The sequence below is a fragment of the Mastacembelus armatus genome, chromosome 4 (assembly GCF_900324485.2).
Source record: "Mastacembelus armatus chromosome 4, fMasArm1.2, whole genome shotgun sequence".
Taxonomy (NCBI): domain Eukaryota; kingdom Metazoa; phylum Chordata; class Actinopteri; order Synbranchiformes; family Mastacembelidae; genus Mastacembelus; species Mastacembelus armatus.
Window position 1 is genome coordinate 4720353 of NC_046636.1, and position 20442 is coordinate 4740794.

Genomic DNA, 20442 nt, shown 5'->3' on the forward strand with positions numbered 1-20442 from the left:
TCACCAGTTCAGAAAATTCATTGCTACCCAAATCCAACCTCTCCAACTGTGTCAGTCTATGGATGGACCTAACAGGAGAGAATATACTGTTATTACAATTCAGTTTGAAATTACAGGTTAACTAGTTGCTCTGCAGAAATAGGATCTTTTGTCCCTCATTTAACAAATTTTTTTCCATGGCCCTGTTCTTGTTGAAAGTGGAGAGCCTTTAAAGTGCCCAAGGATTAACATGTGTCATAGCACTGTTCATTACACTGGAGTCAGAAAGAGAAATATTTGCTGCATCCTTTCGTGGTGTAATTCCCCTGCATTATTTTAAATCTTAGGTGAAGTAGTAGCGAGCAGTGGTAAATAGTATTGATCATAATGTTACTCTAATTTTAAGGGAAAATTCTTCTATTCGTAATAGCAAAAACTGTATTGTACTGGCATGAGTACAGTATTATCAGTATTTTATCAGTGTACTGTAATCAAAAATGTGTGTTTCTCTTCCAAATGTTACCTTCAGGACTGTTATGGTGGGCAGGTATGAAAACGGTGACTCAGTAGTATAATAGAGAATATGAAACATTTAAAACACATTACTGTTCTAAGAGGCCACACCTGCCACAGACAAATGTACTTTTAATCTGGACCCTTGGGAAAGCTAGAATACACTTTGTAATATCATGTAGTGTCTGTGTGTTTTGTGGAGTGCAGAGATTACAACTCAGACTCTCTTTTTAGCACATTTGTTGCACAAACACCCACAGAGACATATGGTGGCTTGTCTTACTTTGGCATGGTTTTCAGGTGGTTCTCTCTCAGCTCAAGGATCCGTAGTTTGGAGAGTCTGAAAAACAGAAATTACAAAAACCAAAACTCAATTTACTATATTATTTTTCTCTGAAAATGAGAGCACTTTCAAAATGCTTGTGTTTCTCATATTGATTATTCCACACAAAAGCCACATACAAGAACCTTATAAAAGGAACCTGTCCAGTGCAGTGACACACGTGTTCACACACATTCATAAGCGAGGAACAACTAAAGATGACATGTATCGGTTTACCTGCCAAAGTTTGCTGGCAGATACTCTAGGAAGGCATCATTTAAGAAGAGCTGGGTGAGATTCAGGAGCTGTGTAAAACCATCTGGGAGTCTGGAAGATTTAGAGCGAGAGAACACAACAGAGAGAGGCAGAAACACAGAAAGAAACAAAGGCAATAAGAACATATGCTAGAAAAATAAGTTTATATCCTTGAAGGGCCACAGTGGAATAAAAACACGGACAATGTTCTCATAACAACCAGTGTAGAAACAGTTTGCTGCTGTTAGCAGATGACTCATCGCCTGCACACAAACACACACACAAAGTAAAAGAAGCATTTATTGTCTGCAGTGTACTGTGTGATGTGGAGTCTAATTGTGCTTCGTGGACGTTACACCAAAAGGAAAATAGCAATTACTAACATAACACCTGACGCTCCAATAGCTTCATTAGAGAATGGTAAACAATGTCAGCCCTTTACTGTAGTAGTTACATGCAAGCCATCAGCTAACTATAGCTGAGCCAAGAGGAAATAAACACAGGGAAATGTACGACAGCATGGTACTATAGGTTCTGTGGAGCCAACTATTCAGTGTTGGTCTATTGATATTGGGCATCAGAAAAAATCAAATCAAGCAGTCAATTACATCTTGGGTCCAGGCTCACCCAGTCTGTGCCATAAATGTGGGACTGTTCAAAACCTTTGTCTTTTAATTCAATAGAAAATAGCTCACAGTAGTGATACTAAGTGAAGTGTTTAGGCCACGTTTGAATCTAGGATTATATTGCCATATTGTATAGCCCCACACTTCTCACTTTTTAGTTAGTGCTGCTGTATGACAACCAGGTGTTTGCACTGAAGAAACCTCTTCTGCCATCAATCCAGCAGAGCTTCAACTCTGCAGTGATATCAGCGTTGATACAAGACGTGTGTTAGTGTCTTACTTGGTGATAGGGTTGACGCTGGCCTCCACCACAGACAGACCTTTACAGCATTTTATATTGTCTGGGAACTCCTGGATACCTGTCAGTGAGATGTGGAGAGAGGGGAAATTAAATGAGTGATACACTAGAATGTAATTTAGAACTGATTTATCCATTAATAGATCAATAGAACAAATAATAATGAGAACAATGATGAATAAATGCTAAACTTTTTTGCTAATAATAATGATTTGAGTATGACCCTAATTAGGAATATGCAGGTATGAATAATGAATGAATGAATTTGCTTTATCTTATATACTGTATGTCTGGTTTGCTCAGGTTGGATTTTGGCATCTGTGGTATAGAAAGGATTAGGAGCCCACCGTTTTTACTGATGTCCAGCTCTTTGAGGTTAACCAGGCTGGCAATGGTGGTGGGCAGGTTAGACAGGTCATTGTCTGGCATGCTCAGTTTCTTCAAGGCCTGGCAGTTGAAGAGTTGCTTTGTGAACACAGAGGGAAAACAAAGGAATATTATAATTCGTTGGCAAAATCACACGTACCTTTAATAGAAAGGTACAAAAAGAGAGAGCCAGAACGTCAGCTGGAGGCATGCACCGCTTCATGTTGTGGACAAGCAGGAACATTTCAGCCACTTTCTTCCATGAATAATGCAAAATGTAAAATAAATAATCTTCACCATACAGTGGCCCCTCAGGACAAAACACATACTAGTATGGAAGGTTAACCAATCAGAAATGTGCTGTAAATAGAAAAGTACTGCAAATGTATCAACATACATTAAGTGAAAACAAACGCATAGAAAGAAAAATGCTTAGAATACAGAAATACCATAAATACTAACACCCAGACAAAAACACAGAAATGATGTGAAATATTCTCCATATCCAAAGATAAAAACAGTGATGGATCAGTTTATGACACAGCAGGAGCAAAGTTGTTGAGGCTCTCCCATGGAGGCTCATGATTAATAGAATTACAAGCAAGTGGGGGAAGAGAATACACTTTGAATGGACAAAATCTGGTTTAAAAAGTCACTCTTTCTTTATCAGTGTTTACGAATATAATCATCAAGTTTCTTTTATTTTGTGTCGCTTGTGGATAAATTTTAGTTCGCCTACTTGCTATGTTTTTGTTTTTTTTTACTTGCTCGGATGTGAACCACACTCACTCTTTCAAATCTGGCCAGTCCTCTACTATCACTTTCATACACACTCACTCCCGCAGCCTCAGCAACTCTTATACAATCTTGGCACACACACATACACATTATCAAGACTGAGCAGATTTTTTTTTTCCAGTTGAATGCAAGTTTGACCTGCTACTTACACAGCCCTATTAGACTGACTCCATTCAAACAGGCTATATTTAGAAATCCAATTCAACATTTTTGTCATTTAAACTAGGACAGGACATCAATAAAATGAGACAGCCTTCTAATAAACAGCACCTGCAATTCTCCTTGAATATTGGAAGGACGGATTGACTCATCACTACCCACACAGGGGGGTTCTGATAATTTTGGACAGTCTGGGATGCCACTGTGGTGCAGTGGTGTGGACAGGACCTGACCTTCTCTATCAGCTCATGTTTCATGACAACGCCCTCTATTCTTAGACTTTTGGTTTTAGAGGCAAAAACTTCATCTGGTACAAACATCTGGTCCATTTCAGGGAACTTGAGGGTCACTGAGGGTCTGATATGTCCTATAAGCACTTATGATTTAACTGCATGACTTTGTCACCAATCACAGGACTGACTCTGATCACTCATTTCTCCAACTACCAGCAAGAAAACAAATAAGTAAACAAAAGATTAACATATCAACAATTATCACCTTCTGTCGTGTAAGCCAAAGCTGCATTTAGTTTCCTCTTTCCCCTGAGGAACTATGTTAGCATCAGCAGGTAAAATGTCAAATATCTTATTCATATAAACTTATTTTAAAAAGGTGATTTTGTATTTGTTTATTATATTGGTGCAAAAATGTATTTGGTGTGTTTTATGCAATTGGTAATAACAGACATTCAGAATGTCAAGGACAAAAATAAATCTGGATGGGGAAAGAGTCGTGATTGGTCCCTCATTATCATTTATGAGGAGTCAGGTCAAGGTAGAGCTTATTTATTTAGCCCAATATCACAAAACACAATTTTTCCTCAAAGGGCTTTTGAATCTGTATATCAACACCCTGTTTTTAGACCATCAAATCAGATCAAGGCACCCATGGTCAAGGCCCCAACTGCTCCATTTGAGGCAATTATGGTGAATTGATGAAATGATTCAATTTCAGGTGTGAATATGTTAAAGTGTTTGAGTGTAACCAGGGCCCTCCTGATCTGAAAATCTTCATATGAAATGTGTAGGACCAGCAGGTTTGGCTCATGCAAAGATAGTTCAGTATTTGTCGATGTTACAGGTAAAACTTAATGGGACTTAAAAGTTATAAATGATGCAAAACAGGTCATATGATGGAGTCAAAAAGAGAAGGTCAGTAGGAAAAGGCTAGAATATGGTTCGGAGGTACCTTGGGTAGTTCTTCAATCTGGTTGGCGTCTAGATAGAGCTCCTCCAGCGTTCTCTCAAAGCTGAAGATTTCCTTGGGTACCTGCTGCAGGCTGCAGTGGGAATAGTCCAAAACTGAGATCACTTCCTCTTCACCACGGAAACAGCGGCACGGCACCAGCCGGCCAATCAACTTCCGCTTAGTGGTCATTTCCAGACACTGCACTGGAGACACAAAAAGAGGAGGGAGGTTAGCTTAGATTAATGTGGGACGGTCTGTAACTGAACATCAATAGGATGATTAAATCTCTACTGTTTGTTTGATCTCTAAAGGATAACAAATATCAAAACTAGAACTAAATATGTTTTTGTTTCATAAATAAACTATGTACTGTCACTGTTCCACCTGTGCATACTGGCCATGAAGAGATCCTTTATATGCAGTGTAAAATCTAAAAGTTAGCACACAAACTCTACAGTTATCTTTCTGAGTTATCATCTGCAAAAATGCATCCAAGTGAACGTCTGGAGTCGATTCAGGCATATTTGAAGGGTTTGGTATCAGCTAAACTGAAACAGATCACATGCTGATCACTGTGACTGTGGATTTTGTTCCCCATCACTTACACCTGAATTGCACGATGAAGAGATAATCTTATGGCCAGTAAAGACGGGAGAAACCATGACAGCAAACAGAAACTGTTGCAGCCCATGTGGACGTGAGTGCTGTGTAATGACAGAGAGGACCAACATTAGTGTGTGTTTTTATGTACCAGGTAGGTACAAAAGCTGAGGCAGATGGGTAATATAACTGTCCAATGCCAACCAGTGGCTATTCAGCTCACGACAGGCTGAGACTCAAATCTTTCTCCTACACACACACACACACACATACACATACACTCATTCTTTTCAAACAACCAAAGCCAGAGCCATATAATTAGACTGAATCCTTTGTAATTCTGTGATCACTCCATCACTCCATTGCCTGACTCCATTTAAAGCTGAATGGCATAACTAGGCTAACCATGGGTATTAAATCCTTGAGTGAGGATTTATCATTCAGCATTATCACTGCAAGCCCAAATGCTTACTACACTCAATTTACTGACAAATAAAAATGTTTTAATGGGAGCCCTTTCAAACAGAACAAAGAGTGAATTTTCACTTATCGGACTGCCGCCTCAATTTCCTGTTTGATCTGGTTGAGCGAAAAGCAGATGTGATTAGGAGATTAGTAATGGATAAGAGAATATGAGGGGGTGATGAAGAGTTAACAGCGGTATAAAGTGTATGACAAGAGTCAAAAAAGAGACAAGGAGGAGAAAAGGAGGAAGAGAACATGAAAACTGGAAGCTGTAGAGAGCAGAGAGGGGTACACCAGGAGGCTCAGAGATAAGAGCTGCAGCTTTATCTGTCTACTAACACACACCGGTCCAGCTGCACAGCGAAACCAGATGAATTCAGATGAGAGACAGGGTGGTCTTCGGCACTGGGAGGAAACAACCTGATATGATTGAGTTTGTTTGCAAAGCCAATCAAATCTGATAAAAAAGACTGCACATCCTACAGGACTGTTTATCTAGGAGAGCTGGACCATTAAAATCAATAGCTCAAAGCGTAATGAAGCGAGCCAGCATTTACTGTTTATTTACAGTACCTAGAAACCCAGCACTTTTCATGGTGCCCAGTCCTTGCACCACTGCTTGTCTAACCCTTCATGTTTAGAGCTAAGGGTAACCCAGTGTTTGTTCAGCACTGAGAACAGGTGAAGTATTAACCAAGGGTTACACAGTTCAGCTAAATGGGAAAACACAGCATGTTTTTCCCATTTCGAAGACTTTTCCTCCTTAGGTGGCTTAGGTTCTTAGACATCTGCAGGAAGATGCTGCAGGTTTTACCAAACTATGGTAGAAAGTATCCTGTTTTATGCTGCAGTCTGCTGGGGAGGCAGCATAAAGCACAGGGATGCAAGGCGACTGGACAAACTGGTGCAAAAAAGGGGATTGACTGGAACAAAGCTGGACTGTGGTGGAGAGATGCACACAGACCATCCCCTTCACAGCATCCTGATGGATCAGAGAAGCAGCTGCAGTAGACGACTCACCTCACTGCATTGCAGGTCGTAACAATAGTGGAGATCCTTAATCTCTACTGCCATTAGTCTATACACTTTAGCCAGTGGCAGATGACTCATTGCCATGACCTGGACTGTTACTGACTACTTTTACCACTTCGTACTTATTACTCTCCACTACAAGACTGCCTTCAGAAATTAATACAATTTATCTAATCTCATCTAATCTACACTGGCAAACTCTAAAATTTCTATTTTGTATTTTTATCTTCTGTTTCACATTATGCGATGAACCCTAATAATATTCAGTTAATGCTCCATTGAAAAATAGGATATAGATAAAATAAGGATATAGTGCATAAGTGAAAATTTTGTTACAGCATTCTTCTGCTCTTTATGGTCTATTAGATCCTGTATCCAAGATGCTTAAACAAAGCAATGGAAACTCTGAGTTGTGACACTGGACATTATTCTCTATGAGTATTAGTTTAAGGCATGGTACATGTGTTACGTCTCTGGTATGCATCAAACAGTTTATGGTTTCAGCCAACATTAATCTCCCCTTAAATATTTGGTTTCAGCATAGCTGCCCAACCAGCACACTTCAGGTAACATACTCTTTACTGCACCCACTAATCAATCACTTCCCATCGCAGCCAAGAACCAGATGGTCCAGTATAATGTCCCAGATAAACCAGCAATAATGAGTAGGGGCCAGTTTTACAAAGACAGACTTTGGATCTACAGTAACTCACACATTAGATAGACATTAAATGTATTTGTTGAACAAAGCTATTTAGCTCTTGATTATCTCAGGTAGAATTAATTTGCTATGAATTCTGGGTAAATTAAGGCATTTTACAAACATGTATGGCCAGACAACCACATCAAACAACTCAGCTCCCTTATTTTCAGTGGAAATCATATGTTTTTTAAAGTATACTGAAAAAATGGGAAAGAATGTGACAATACAACAATAACGCACTAAAAACCCTTGACCTTCTTACTTCTCATTCCACAGTATTATTAGTGCAATTATTCTACCATAGCACTCATTTCTATTGGCTGATATAGTGATTAGTCACATATAAGCAAAAATATTTCTTTTTGACAGGTAGTGAAGAAATAATTTCAGAATGTCTTTTAACACAGCCAAAATGAACCAATATAAAAACACTGAAAAGTAATTCTGTTGGTTAATGATCTGGCAAAATAAATAGCATAAACATCCGAACACATTCTGCCAAACAATCTGTTTTTATCAGCTACTGATGCTGCAGCTGCTTGATTATGCCCTCACAGTCTATTGTAACAGCTTAAATATTAAAAGACAAAGTAGACTAAAAATAACAGCAAGAGAACAGAGAGAGAGAGAGAGGGGAAGACAGGAGAGCTGTTGTTAGCCATTATTTAGACAAGCATGACAACAGCAAGGACGATGACAAATTTTAGAGTAAATAGGAGATTGTTTATGTAAGCAACAATGAGAGCTGACTGTGGTCACATCTGGGACACAGATTCCTCCAGCGACCAAATTTACACCAGGCAAAAACAAAAATATGGACAAAGATGATGTTGATCACAGCTGCTTAGACTAGTGTTTCCTCAAATCTGTGGATTTGAAGCCAGATAATGATGAGTCAAATGGCAAAACACCAGTAACTGCGCTTTAAAAACTCCATGATCAGCTTATGTTCATTCATTAGTATTGTGTTTCCTGGAGGTGAAGGGACACTAACGAACAAATAAATGTAAGTAAATGTAAAGGGGACACAGAATATTACCAAGCCTGTCCAGACTCCCAGACAGCCAAAGTCCATAGCAAAAGAAAAAAAAAAAAAAAAAAAAAAGCAGGAACAGAGTCAGAGTGATCGGGCACCAATAAGGTGGAACTAGGAAGTGAGCGTGGTTGGCTGTGTTGGCTCTCACTGCTGCTATGGAAACAGCATGACAGAGCAGGCTGACTGTGCAGAGGCAACACTACATGTTCATGTGCAACACACATATAACGATTTGATTTTGTTCAATACAGTGTCAATACAATGAGGATGATGTAAAACAAATATGTGAGTAGTGAGAAATTTTGCAAGAACTGCTGTAACACACACTCGCCCACACATGCTACACACACATGCAGCCACCCACACACATGCATACATTCACATACTGGGTAGCACTGTTGGAATAAGTAGTTAGATTCTCTTTACTCAATATTAGAGTATTGTATTCAAAATAAGACATACAGAACAATTAGGTAAAGATTTGAACAAGCAGTTTCATAGTTCATAGTAACATATACTGTATCATTGGATAATAACTGGTTTATTTATGTGTGAACGTTTTTGCTGTAATTGGTTTGGGTGTGGGATTTAAAGGTACTGTACGTAATTTATTTTCAGCTGCTAGAGGGTCTAGCCAGACTCATGCAGAAACTCCTTCCAGCTCTTTTGCTCTCCCACCTGTTTTTTTTTTTTTTTGTTCTAGCTATGATGTGAATTACAGATACCTGGTTGTGACAAATTGTGCAAAACACAGCCCCCAGTAACGTTAGCAAATAAATTGGGCTACCTAGTAGAAAGCTCTGTATCTTATGTGATAAAAAGCATAAAGTTACACAAAGCTCATATTATGCCCAAATTACAATTATATTAGATCAACACAAAGTTAAAATCATGACAAAGCCAGGTTGCAAACATAACCAAAAAAAAAAAAACTTTAGATACAAACGATCAAGAAGAAAGGACAAATTTGAGTCCACTCTCCATCTCAAAAAGCCAAACTGATGTTGCACCAAATCTTGATGTTTGCACTTTGTCTCATTGAGTAAATGTCATTAGTTACGTTCCAGCACGGCTACAGCAGCTAACAGCCAACATGCTGTCATCATCCTGACTCTCGCCTCTAGTGGTCTCTTTCCCTCTCTTCATTCAACTTTATGTGTGTGTGTGTGTGTGTACGTGTCTCCTCCAGCAGCTTGAGAGGGTGAATTCCCCAGGGTCCCATGCCAGCCATCTCTTCACGTGCAGCCTGGCCGTCGCCATAGTAACCGCTGCCATAGAGACCATCTCCCAGGAGCTGGGTGTATTTTTACTCATTCTCTGTCTCTCTGTGTCATAAAACAGAACATGCTGCACTCAGTGGGCGATCGCTCCACATTTGGCGATGCTTTACATAGACAAGAGCTTTAGAACAGCTTCGCCGTGTTTCTTGCTTTCTTTTTGTAAAGGTGTTAATGCTGTACTCTGCAGAGCTCACAATTAAACAGTCACACACTAACTCTGTAACTCCACTGACACACATTCAGTAAAATTCACACACACCCACACACACACACACACACACGCACACATATCAATCAATGACAACAGACACACATGTGGACCTGTTTAGTTTACCTGCATTACTGACAACAGGAAAAAAGGAAGATTCCAGTGCGCCACATTATGTGTGTGGTGTGTGTATACAGTAAGGCTGTATGTGGGAGGCATTAAGTCAACTAGTAGCCAGGAACAACTTATTCTGCTGCTCTGCATTCATTAAATAACCCCATATAATGGTTACCTGCACCGGGACATGCCAACAAACACACAGTTACATTTCAGCCAGCACCTTAATGCTTTACAAAAATCCAGGCCTTTATTAACTAAAGATCAGCAGAAATATGCTTGTCAGAAATCATTCTGTCATTACAGAAATGACCAGAAAACAATGGTACTGAGGTACAGAAGTACAGATCTATCTATGAGCGGAATGACAGAGCTTGAAAATTGAGGTGAAGTTTTACATTCACTGTTTTTTATGATACACTACTAAAAGTTTGGACACGCTTTCCAGTTTAATTCAGTAGGAAAGTGTGATGTTGTGTATTTCTTAATGTGAAGACGCACTGAACGCAGCATAACATGCAGCCAAATTAGTGCCTGTAATTTCCAATGAGATTAAAGTGAATTGCCTCTCTATGAATGTCACTGAGGCATAGTACATGATCACAAGACTTATCAGTGATGTGAAAAAAGGGACTGGTTAAAAGGTTTACTTTACAATTTAAGAAATTTGTCTGGAAGAGCTATAGTGAGTGAAACATGGAGGAGAAAGTTAATATTGCAGTTTTTATGCAACATTTTTTGTATTTTGATTAATACCAAAATTACAAATGGAAACAAATATGAAGTGCTATTTGGGATAATGTGGATCAATGTGCAGGATGTTTGCTAACAACCAAGCAACTCCATAGAGCACTTGAATGGTCTACTTAGGATGAGGCTGCCCAATTCAAACATTGCTATCAACAACAATAAGGGAGGTGACATTTCATTCAGGAATATCTGAATGAAATGTAGAAACTTATTTGTGGCTTGTGGTTTGTAAAATGTCATGTAAAAGAATTTAAAAAAGACCTATAGTTATAAAATAGATTATACCATAAGTGCTTTCATGGTTTAGTTAAATTAAATTTGATTTATGTAGTTCAGTGTTACACATTTGCCTCAAGATACTTTAGGAAGAGCAACAGAGGCGAGTTCTCTCGTCTTCAGACAGTCTTGCAATAGATGTCATGCAAATGTACAGAATGGACAATCAGAAAGGCAAAATGAACCCTTAATCCTTTGATTAAGGTGTGGTTACATGAGGGAAGAATCCACCTCCAAACTGTTCACTAAGAGCTGTTGCAGATGTAGAAAAATGCCTCAAGGAATAAGAATACAAGGAGTTTTCACACTCTCAGCCAGTCCAATCTGCCTGCCACTGTGGCTCCAGGTGGCATGTCTGTAAAACTCAATGACCCTTACATCAAAGATACTAAAAATAACAATCGACTGACACGAGAAACCACAGAACAGCTGACAATTCACCTGCACCCAAAATGCGGGAATCAGTTATGCTCAGATGCATGACTGAACATAAACACAAATGCACCAAATGGGTCAAACTAGTGTAACCTAAAGAACCACAAATTGACTTGAAAAGATGCTTCTAAATCTCTCTGTACTAGAAAAGTTTGGGACTTCACTGCAATCAGTGACAAATACTGACAAATGACTGAAAGTTAGAGAGAGAAAACACTGGGATATATATAGTATACGCAATAAAGACAGATAAACAAGCAGCCAGACAGAGAAAGCCCTCATGACTGAGAGCCAGAAACAGGAGAAAGGTCTGCTACCAGACAGGAACCTATCTGGGTTACTGCAGTGATTTTCTAACAACAGTTAAAGTCACACAATTCAATTTTTATAATTATATTCGGTTGTCAAGCAGAAATGCTAAAGATTTCTTGTTCTTGTTTCCAAAATGAAATTGAATACCTTTGGGTTCTGGACTGTTGGCATTTATCTGACAATGAAACAGTGAAAATATAAACAGGAAACATGGGGAAGGAGAAGTGCATCCCATGCAACAAAAGGCCCCACCTGAATTGAACCTGCCATCATTATATGGTATGTACTTTAATAACTAGGCCACCAGGACATATATGATGGGCAGCTGTCCCCATTGTACGCCAAATGAAAGACTAAAGCAGTGGCAAATGGCATCTCAATGGACAATTGCACAAACAAACAAACAATTGCACACAGAACGGCAACCAGGTTAAAAACTTTGGTCTGCAAACTGGGATTTGCACTTTAAACAGACTGAGTAATCATTTTACAAAATATCAAATTTTTCCAAGAAAGTTTTGCAAGTGAAGTTAATAACAGACAGTAAACTGGTGCAAACATTTCCAGACCAACATATTTGTTTTTTTTAGCTAAAGGCTTCACTAGTCCAACTGTTCCTCTGTATCTGTGAAGCTCACAGAGAAACGACTTTATGTGAGTCTCTCCTCTCCCTCCTCGCCTTCTGTCATGTAGCACTTTCTCTCTCCCACATGTTTCCAGGCCACTCTTATTTTTTCTCCTCTCTGTTCTTCCAAGGTTGTGCTCAGTGGCCCAGTTCTGCCCGAGACGCCCGAGCACATCTCTTTCTGTCTTCTCCCTTTTCCCTTTCAGGCTTTTCTCTCTTTCGCTCCCTCTCTCTCTCTATGCTCTTCCTCCTTCTGTCTTCTGCCTTATTTTATGTTCTCCTCTCTCTCTTCCTCCATCCCACCCTCTAGCCAAGAGACATAAAAGGAAGCCATCTTAAACCGAGCACAGTACTTTTACAGTAGTTTTCTCTCAAATGTGTGTTAGTGAGCTAATCCATTTTTAAATTCCAGGCGTTGATTCATTGTTTGAGAACTAGGAAAATTTCAACAGTAGATGTTTTCTAGAGGTTGTAAAAAGAGAAAAAGTGAATAAAAATGTTTTGTGCCATTTTGCTAAACTAAAGTTTGACTTTTCACATTGGCTGAACTCCTTAATCAAGCACACAGACATTCATGTCTTGCAGGTAACCTCATTAAGACTCATTAGAATCACCCGTCACTTGTAATGGTCAGGATATGACAGCTTGACAAATTCATACCTTGTTCAGGCTTTTAATACACATGCTCTGACTACAGATTAGCTAAAATAATAATAATAAAATATGTTGGGATGTACTATATGCCACAGATTTAGTTACATTGGCTTTGGCATTTGGATTCATTTGATGTTACAGTTTAATTAATCTGTTTCTCTAATTATACCTTTCCTTTGGATCCTACCAGCAATGCAGAGAGGGGGATCTTGATGTCAGGGCAGCCCAAGTTCTCCATATACTTCGCCAAGACCCATAGCACCCTGGAGAGGACACTCCAGCGTTGTCACAAGACATCAGCACAACACAGGAAGTGGCAGTCACTGGTTATAAGCTCCATCCGATTGGCATAGGAAGGGAGTGCCTGGGGTCACCTCTGATGGTGGGAGGGACCATCGCATCTCATTGGACAGCCACCACCTGCCTAAAGCTTTGCAGCCCCGAGCTAGTAAAGTGTTGTCCCACCACAGCTTGCCTGCTCCTCTGGGTGTGTGGGGCTTAGAGGTGGAATTCGACAAGCAAGCTGTAAATCCTGCACCTGGCAAAACCCGAAGAATTAAGAATGCGAAGACTCCAGCTCTTCGAATAGCAAGCTGGGATGTCTGGACCATGTCCCCTGGACTCACCAATGATCTCCAGCAGATCAACAATGCTCACAAGTTTGCAGTCATCGGCATGGAACTGGCAACACTGAACATCATCATTGCTTGCCTACAGGAGAGCTGCTTAGATGTCAGTGTTTGCTTTAGAGAGTCTGACTAGACCTTCTTTTGACAGGGGTTGTCACAGGACGACCGCAGGCAGCATCCTGCCGGCTTTGCTGTGAAGAACTCGTGCTCTGCAGCCATAGAACACAGAGAGACTCTTCACTCTCGGTATGTCAACATCATCAGGCACCGTTAACTTTCTCAGCATCTACGCCCCAACACTCTGCTCTACCCCCACAGAAGGAAGTTCAGTTCTATAAGGCACTAGAAGAGGCAATATCCAGGACTCCCAGCACTGCAAGGCTGTACTTTTCTTGGAGACTTCAATGTTAAAGGGGCGGCCAATTTTGAAGCCTTGCCACTCTGCTTAGGTCATCATGGCATAGGCAGGATAAATGAGAATGGACAGAGACTGCTAGAAATCTAGAAAGATGCCATCATGCCATCTGTCTGTTACCAATACTTACTGACTAACTTACTAAGTGTAAGGAGCTCCACAAAGTCTCCTGGAGACACCCCTGATCCCACCACTGGCACCAGCTTGACCTGATCATTACCAGGCGTGCGGACCTGAGTAGCGTCCTCAACACTAGCAGTTACCACAGCGCTGACTGCGACACAGACCACTCCCCTGTTGTCAGCAGAGTGAGACTAGTGCCTGAGAAGATCCACCATGCCAGAACCAAGTCTCCTGAACATTAATACCTGCTGCACAAATGACCCTGCAAGATCAAGAGCGTTTGAAGGCACCTTCAGATAGCAGTTGGAGACCTCCAGCACCAGTGACAACGATGTTGCCACCAACAGTGTTTTTGTGTCCACCAAAGGGCAAGCCAAAATTTCAAGTCACGCCTGTATTTATATCCATGCAAAATAGCTTGTATAGATGGGTCACTCTGTCAACATTTATTTTTATTTGCTAAAGCCAAATAAAATTTAATGAACGACTCTATTAATCATGAAAGATCTGACAAATCATTAGAAACTTCAAATCAACACACCCATTTAAACCAGACAGGTCACAACATTAAAGCTTAATGGAACTGAAAAGGGAGAGATGACGTCGCAAAATCACATCTGGTTGTCATTAATTCCCACGGCACACCTGGACTTGCTTCACGGCACGGCACACTCAGGGGGAACTACTGTGTAAGAGTGTATGATTGTCTGTATGGGCATCTGTGTGTTTATTTTTGTGTAATTTATTTAATGTCCCTTTGCCATGTGGGTGTCCCCAAAGCTTGTCCAACACGCCGAGCCACAAGGAGGGAAGACATGCACACATGCTTGCATGTACAGCATCATGTCTTTCCACTTCACACTGTTGACCTAGAAGTTCTGAACTATTCATAGAGCACACTAAGAACAGGGCGACACTTGTTATTAAAAGTTTTAGGTTAATTTGATTTAACACTTTGAAGACTAAATATGCACCCTTTGTCCTCGAAGTACAATGTACCAGTTCATGCACAGTACAGTCTGATCCACATGGATGTGCAGTGTTACCTAAATGTTTTTCCAGCTAACATGTAACACTCCAAGACCAACCATTTTAAGGATGACTTCATTTTTTTAAACCTGCTGTATATCTCCTAAATATCAGTATGGTGGTTCTATAGCTAAAGCTAATTTTGCTATTACTATCTCCACTCCAGAGATTTAGGGAAATGACGATTCACAATGAACAGCAACCATTTCTCATTCTCACTTATCTGAATGCAGGATCTAGCCATCAGAGTAGCCATTACAGACAACAGCATAGTAAACTAAATCTGGGGCAGCTTTCAGACTGACCTGTTGACCACAACACTGACATGCAGCATATAAGGTTGTTATGGTGTGGGTGTAACCCTAACCCTAACCCTAACCTCTGACATACAGAACATTCCTATTAATTAGCTATTTTGTGCTTTTTCTGTCATGGTCACCTAACACAGTCCGAAATCCACTCTCCTCCATAGAGGAGAACTGCAGAGTTGTAATGATAATACAACATTTTAATTCAAAAAACAAGTATTAACACTCAAACAAATGGTTACCTTGTGATTCTTAGTCACAGATGTGTTACTGAGTCCCCATATGTGTTGCTGTGTCAAGTTTTCTTTCCCTACAATATGATACACACAGGAACCCAAATGCAAGAGAGCAGTTCACCTTCACCTGAAAAACGCTCTCTGTACACACTGTGAGACCTGCTGCTATCTGGAACAACCTCTCTATCTTTCTGTCATCTTCCTCTCTCCCTCTCTCTCTCTGGCCAGGAGTCAATTTCTCTTTTTTACTGCGAACTGATAGCAGTGCATGACTATCTGGATCTCTGTTCATGCGTTCCCTCCATCTATCACCTGCTGCTGCCTCTGTCACTCCACTGTCCTCTCCTCTCTGTCTCTCTCTAAATGAAAACAGATAATTATGCCATGGCTTCTCATCTATACATTGATAGATTTCAGCGTTCAGCCTATGCTTTTATCCTTGGAGCGATCTCGACAGATTTACCGATTTGTCCAAGGACACTTCAGCACTGATGCACACTGTCTTGTGGAAACTGAACCTGTGACCTCTCAGTCACAGCATAGTTTCTCCTGGAAAAAGACTTTGCCTGCATGTCTGCAGGGTTTTTAACATTTTCCTCACAGTGCATGACAACACCCATTTGCATAAACACCCTTTAGTAACATTTATCCCTTATCCCTAAAGCTTTCCTTAACAGTCCATGAAAATTGGGCTGTGAGCAGTCGCCATGGCAACTGGGGAACTCAATTGCCCAAAATTACCATAAAACACTAATTAAAAAGCCCTGGCTAAGAGCACCATTTTGACAAGCTTTATGCAACACTGCTGAACCAGTCCCTCAGGTGAGAAAATGATCTGAGAATAAAAATCATTTCAACACCCACTGCATAATGTTTTATAATTCTTTGGACTGAATGTAAACTTAGTGTATCTGAGTGTAGGAATGCAGTTTGTGGCATAAAAAAAACGTCTGAGGATGAATTTTTCTGTGCCAGATTTTGTATGCTGGCTCGTTTTCAATAACTGGAGAATGGAGACACCCTCTACTCAGGTCATTAAATGTAAGCATCTACCGTATATGATAGGATCACTGTAATTACAAGTCAGACTGATTTACACTCATACATCTTGTTAGTCACTTGCCTCATTTTGGACAAAGCATCCTTGTGAAATATGTAGCTACAAAACAAAATGGTTTTAATTTTAAAAACATGAATGAATGGAGATATTAAAGTATTGCTTCAAGTTAATTACAAAATAATGTTCACATGAAGCAACTGTGCATCACAGTTCAAATCTCCTGCTCTCTTACAATAAATTCATTACAGCATGATCAGTAACACTTGTATTCATACTGCAGTCTTCTGTGAGCTGCTGAATACTGCTGAGAAGGACAGACAGAATATTAACTCATTAACTTAGGGTAAACAAGCAGTTTCCATCTGGACCACGTCTTCATGTCCAGTGTTGAAACAATGTGAAGGTAAAATGTAATTATTAACTAAATGATCTGAAGGTGCCTAGAAGTTCTGGCTCCTCATTTGCATCCACCACTGTTGCGAGCTACGCTGACTAACATGGTGTAGCTAATAATAAACAGTGAGACATGACATTAGTTTGTCTTTTTCAAACTCAAAACTTTAGGATTTCTGTTCTGTGCATGCCACAGAGACAGACTGCAGTTATTTAGTTCAAGCATGCACAACTTTACTTACTAATATGTAAAAACTACTGATTGACCTGAGAAGCATTTACAGCTGCACCACTTGTCTCACTCTGATGAAAGCTGGAAAAATCACCATATCCCCACCAGTCACCATCAGTTCTTATCAGAACCCAGCAGGCTCAGCTTGTTGTGGAGCCACTGACGCCTTTCCTGTCTGGACCAGGGAGACAGGAGGAGAGCAGTCAGAGTGAGGAGGCAGCTCCGTGAGAATATCGGTGTGAGGCCCACTAGTCACGACACATTTTCCCAATATGGAAAATGTTTTAACACAACGCCATCGCCATAGCGATGTGGGCATCACAAGGCAAATTCAGGCCAGTCAGTCAAGGGTGACACTTTACTCCCACATACCTGGACACCACTGAACTTAACCATCACGACTTACTGTGCTGGAAATAAACATTGGTACAGATCATGTACTGTCATTTTAGAACACCACACTTAATGAGGAATGAAGTGCAAGTTTTGTTACTGCAGGAAATTTTTACTTCACTCTGAATCTTCACACTTAAGTTGCAACTGTTCTTGTATACAAAGGGGAACGATACGTCAATGCCACAAACACGCTGTGGAAATGCACACACTCTGTACTTGCTATTTGTCACTCCCCTACCCAACTCTTCTCTCCCTGTTTTCTAACTCTAATGGTTTCAAACCGACATCCTTTTCAGTGTTAAGACTTCTACTTCACTGTAGAAAAACAATGACAGAAATGAGGTAACGTAATGTAATGGGACACATCATGTAGTTGCTTAAGCAAGGCACATTCATTCCAAAACATTTAAGTTTATTCAATCTTCTGTCTAAATCTGTATAAAAAAGCTGTGGCCATTTGCCTTTTCTTCTCATTAATCACCCAGATTCAGTTTTAGTGGTAATTCTTTGTTTTACGGTCTTGTCTTTTTGATTCATTTGGTTTGTCTGTCTCAGAAGTAAAGTAATATCTAAAAGGCATCCACTCATTCCCTACTTTATTAGGGACAATGATAATAGCTACAACTACTGCAGACTAGTATGACAACTCTGCAACAAATCTTATCTAAGTAATAATGGTTACTGGAAAAGGAAGGACAAAAATATAAAACTAAAAATAAACAAGTTTGCACATCTCTTTGAAATACGGGATAGTTTTATATCACTCCCCTCACAAGTGAAACAATTAAGAAAGTTTGCTGGGCAAATCATTCTTCAGCCCAATTGCTCATAAAACAGACATATAAACTCTGTGATGGGGCCATGATTGGATACTTCTTCATTTTTAGGTGCTCCCAAAAGGTTACACTGTTCTATATTCTGATATTTTTCCAATGAAGAAACAGTACTCTAAACAATTAATAATGGTCAAATACATCAGATCACTGGTGGGCATTTTTACTGGAACGATGGAATAGCTAATACACCCTGCAAAACATGCTGCCATGGGACCTGTGGAGCCATGATGACCTTAGGGAGCTGGCCTACATACATTCATATACTTCACACTAAACAGGTAGAAACATGGAGTTAATGATGAATAATGGACACAAGCTTAGACTCACATTTGTCTTTCCACACTTATGTGCACCCTTAAGGACACAATGCACTGACACCCATAACCCTAACCTAAACATAAGGTCACCTCCCAATACCCACACTTGTGGTATTTATGAGTAGTCGGGTTTCTACTTGAGAACTCCAACCTGGACAATCACTGAAGTTTTGTCAGACAAGATATAAAACTCAAACTGGTCCTCACAAACATCACCATGTAAGTACACACACACAAACACATCCATACTCTCATGCAGGTCGACACACTTGGTACAATCATACACATGCATGAATGGGCACTCACTAGACTCCAGAGTCACACAGTATACTGCGCGCACACACACACACACACAAACACACACACAGGTCTGAGGTCTCCCCTCAGTCATGTGTAGTGAAGCGGTCTTTTAACATTCTCCACACATTGGTGCCTACAGTGAGCCTTGGGATTCTGCTCATATGTGCAGAAAACACTGAATTGACACAACCATTGGGTAGAACATCACTCAAATACTGAGAGAAAATCATTTCTGTTTTGTTTGCTTATTGCTTGTTTGTTTGTAATACTGTAGTTATTAATGTCTGACATGCTTGCATGGCAGTAGTAAGGTTTACGGGACATTTGTTAATATTTTTTTTTTTTGCTTACAAATGAAGCCAAAGAGCAGTGAGTGGTGCAACTGTGCTGCTAAAAATATTATTAAAATATCAACTATCATTATGTAAAATTATTTAATATAAAATCAAACCAATTTTGACATTAAAACTCAACAATAGACCTTTTTCTAGTAGAAAACCCTGACCTTTCATACTAACAACTTTAATGGTGGCTCTTCTTTTAGGTGGAATTGAGACATCATTAATGTTATTAATCACAGCTTTGTGTTCCTCCAATGATATATCAAAATATCTGCCATGACAAAGGTCTACTGCCATTTGCTTTCAGGACCAGGACTTATTATTCTTGCAGGGATAAGAAGATCATTTTAAATGACAGGGCTTTCCATTTCATGCTCTGTTACACTTCTACACAACTACATTCCAGAAAGAAATACTAGACTTTTTACCCCAGTACATTTATCTGATAACTTGACACCATTACTTCTTCATCAGTAATTCAATCATTTAAATTGACATGAAATTGGGAATACTGCTTAATGCATGAGTGTGTTTAAGTAAAACTGCTGCCTAACTTTATATATGTATTTCTAAACTCTGGTACTGCTGCGTTCACTTCCTAATAAATCTGACCCCTGGATACTCTGACAGTTTTAGCATCATTTTAACTTTACTTTCTATCAACGCATTCATTCATTACTGACTGTTGCTGAAGAGAGGATGGAAAGTCGTTGCCTTCCTCTGAGTCTAAAAGGAAGTGGCATCATGTCAAGTCTCCATTTCCTCTCCTGATGCCCTTTTCATCCTGTGGAACATGCCCCATTCTGGCAGTAGATGAGCTCCTAGTCAAA

At 39.9% G+C, this 20442-nt stretch overlaps 1 protein-coding gene across 1 annotated transcript in view; it reads right to left on the reverse strand.

Annotated features, from left to right (window-relative positions):
* Positions 1–20442, reverse strand: part of lrrc7 (leucine rich repeat containing 7) — a 58442-nt gene that overhangs the window by 30178 nt on the left and 7822 nt on the right. The window contains exons 2-7 of the mRNA XM_026323306.1: positions 4505–4707; positions 2341–2458; positions 1976–2054; positions 1052–1141; positions 776–832; positions 5–68 (exon numbers count right to left, since the gene is read on the reverse strand). Of these exons, the coding sequence (XP_026179091.1) occupies positions 5–68; positions 776–832; positions 1052–1141; positions 1976–2054; positions 2341–2458; positions 4505–4707 (611 nt within the window). The remainder of the gene's footprint in view (positions 1–4; positions 69–775; positions 833–1051; positions 1142–1975; positions 2055–2340; positions 2459–4504; positions 4708–20442) is intronic.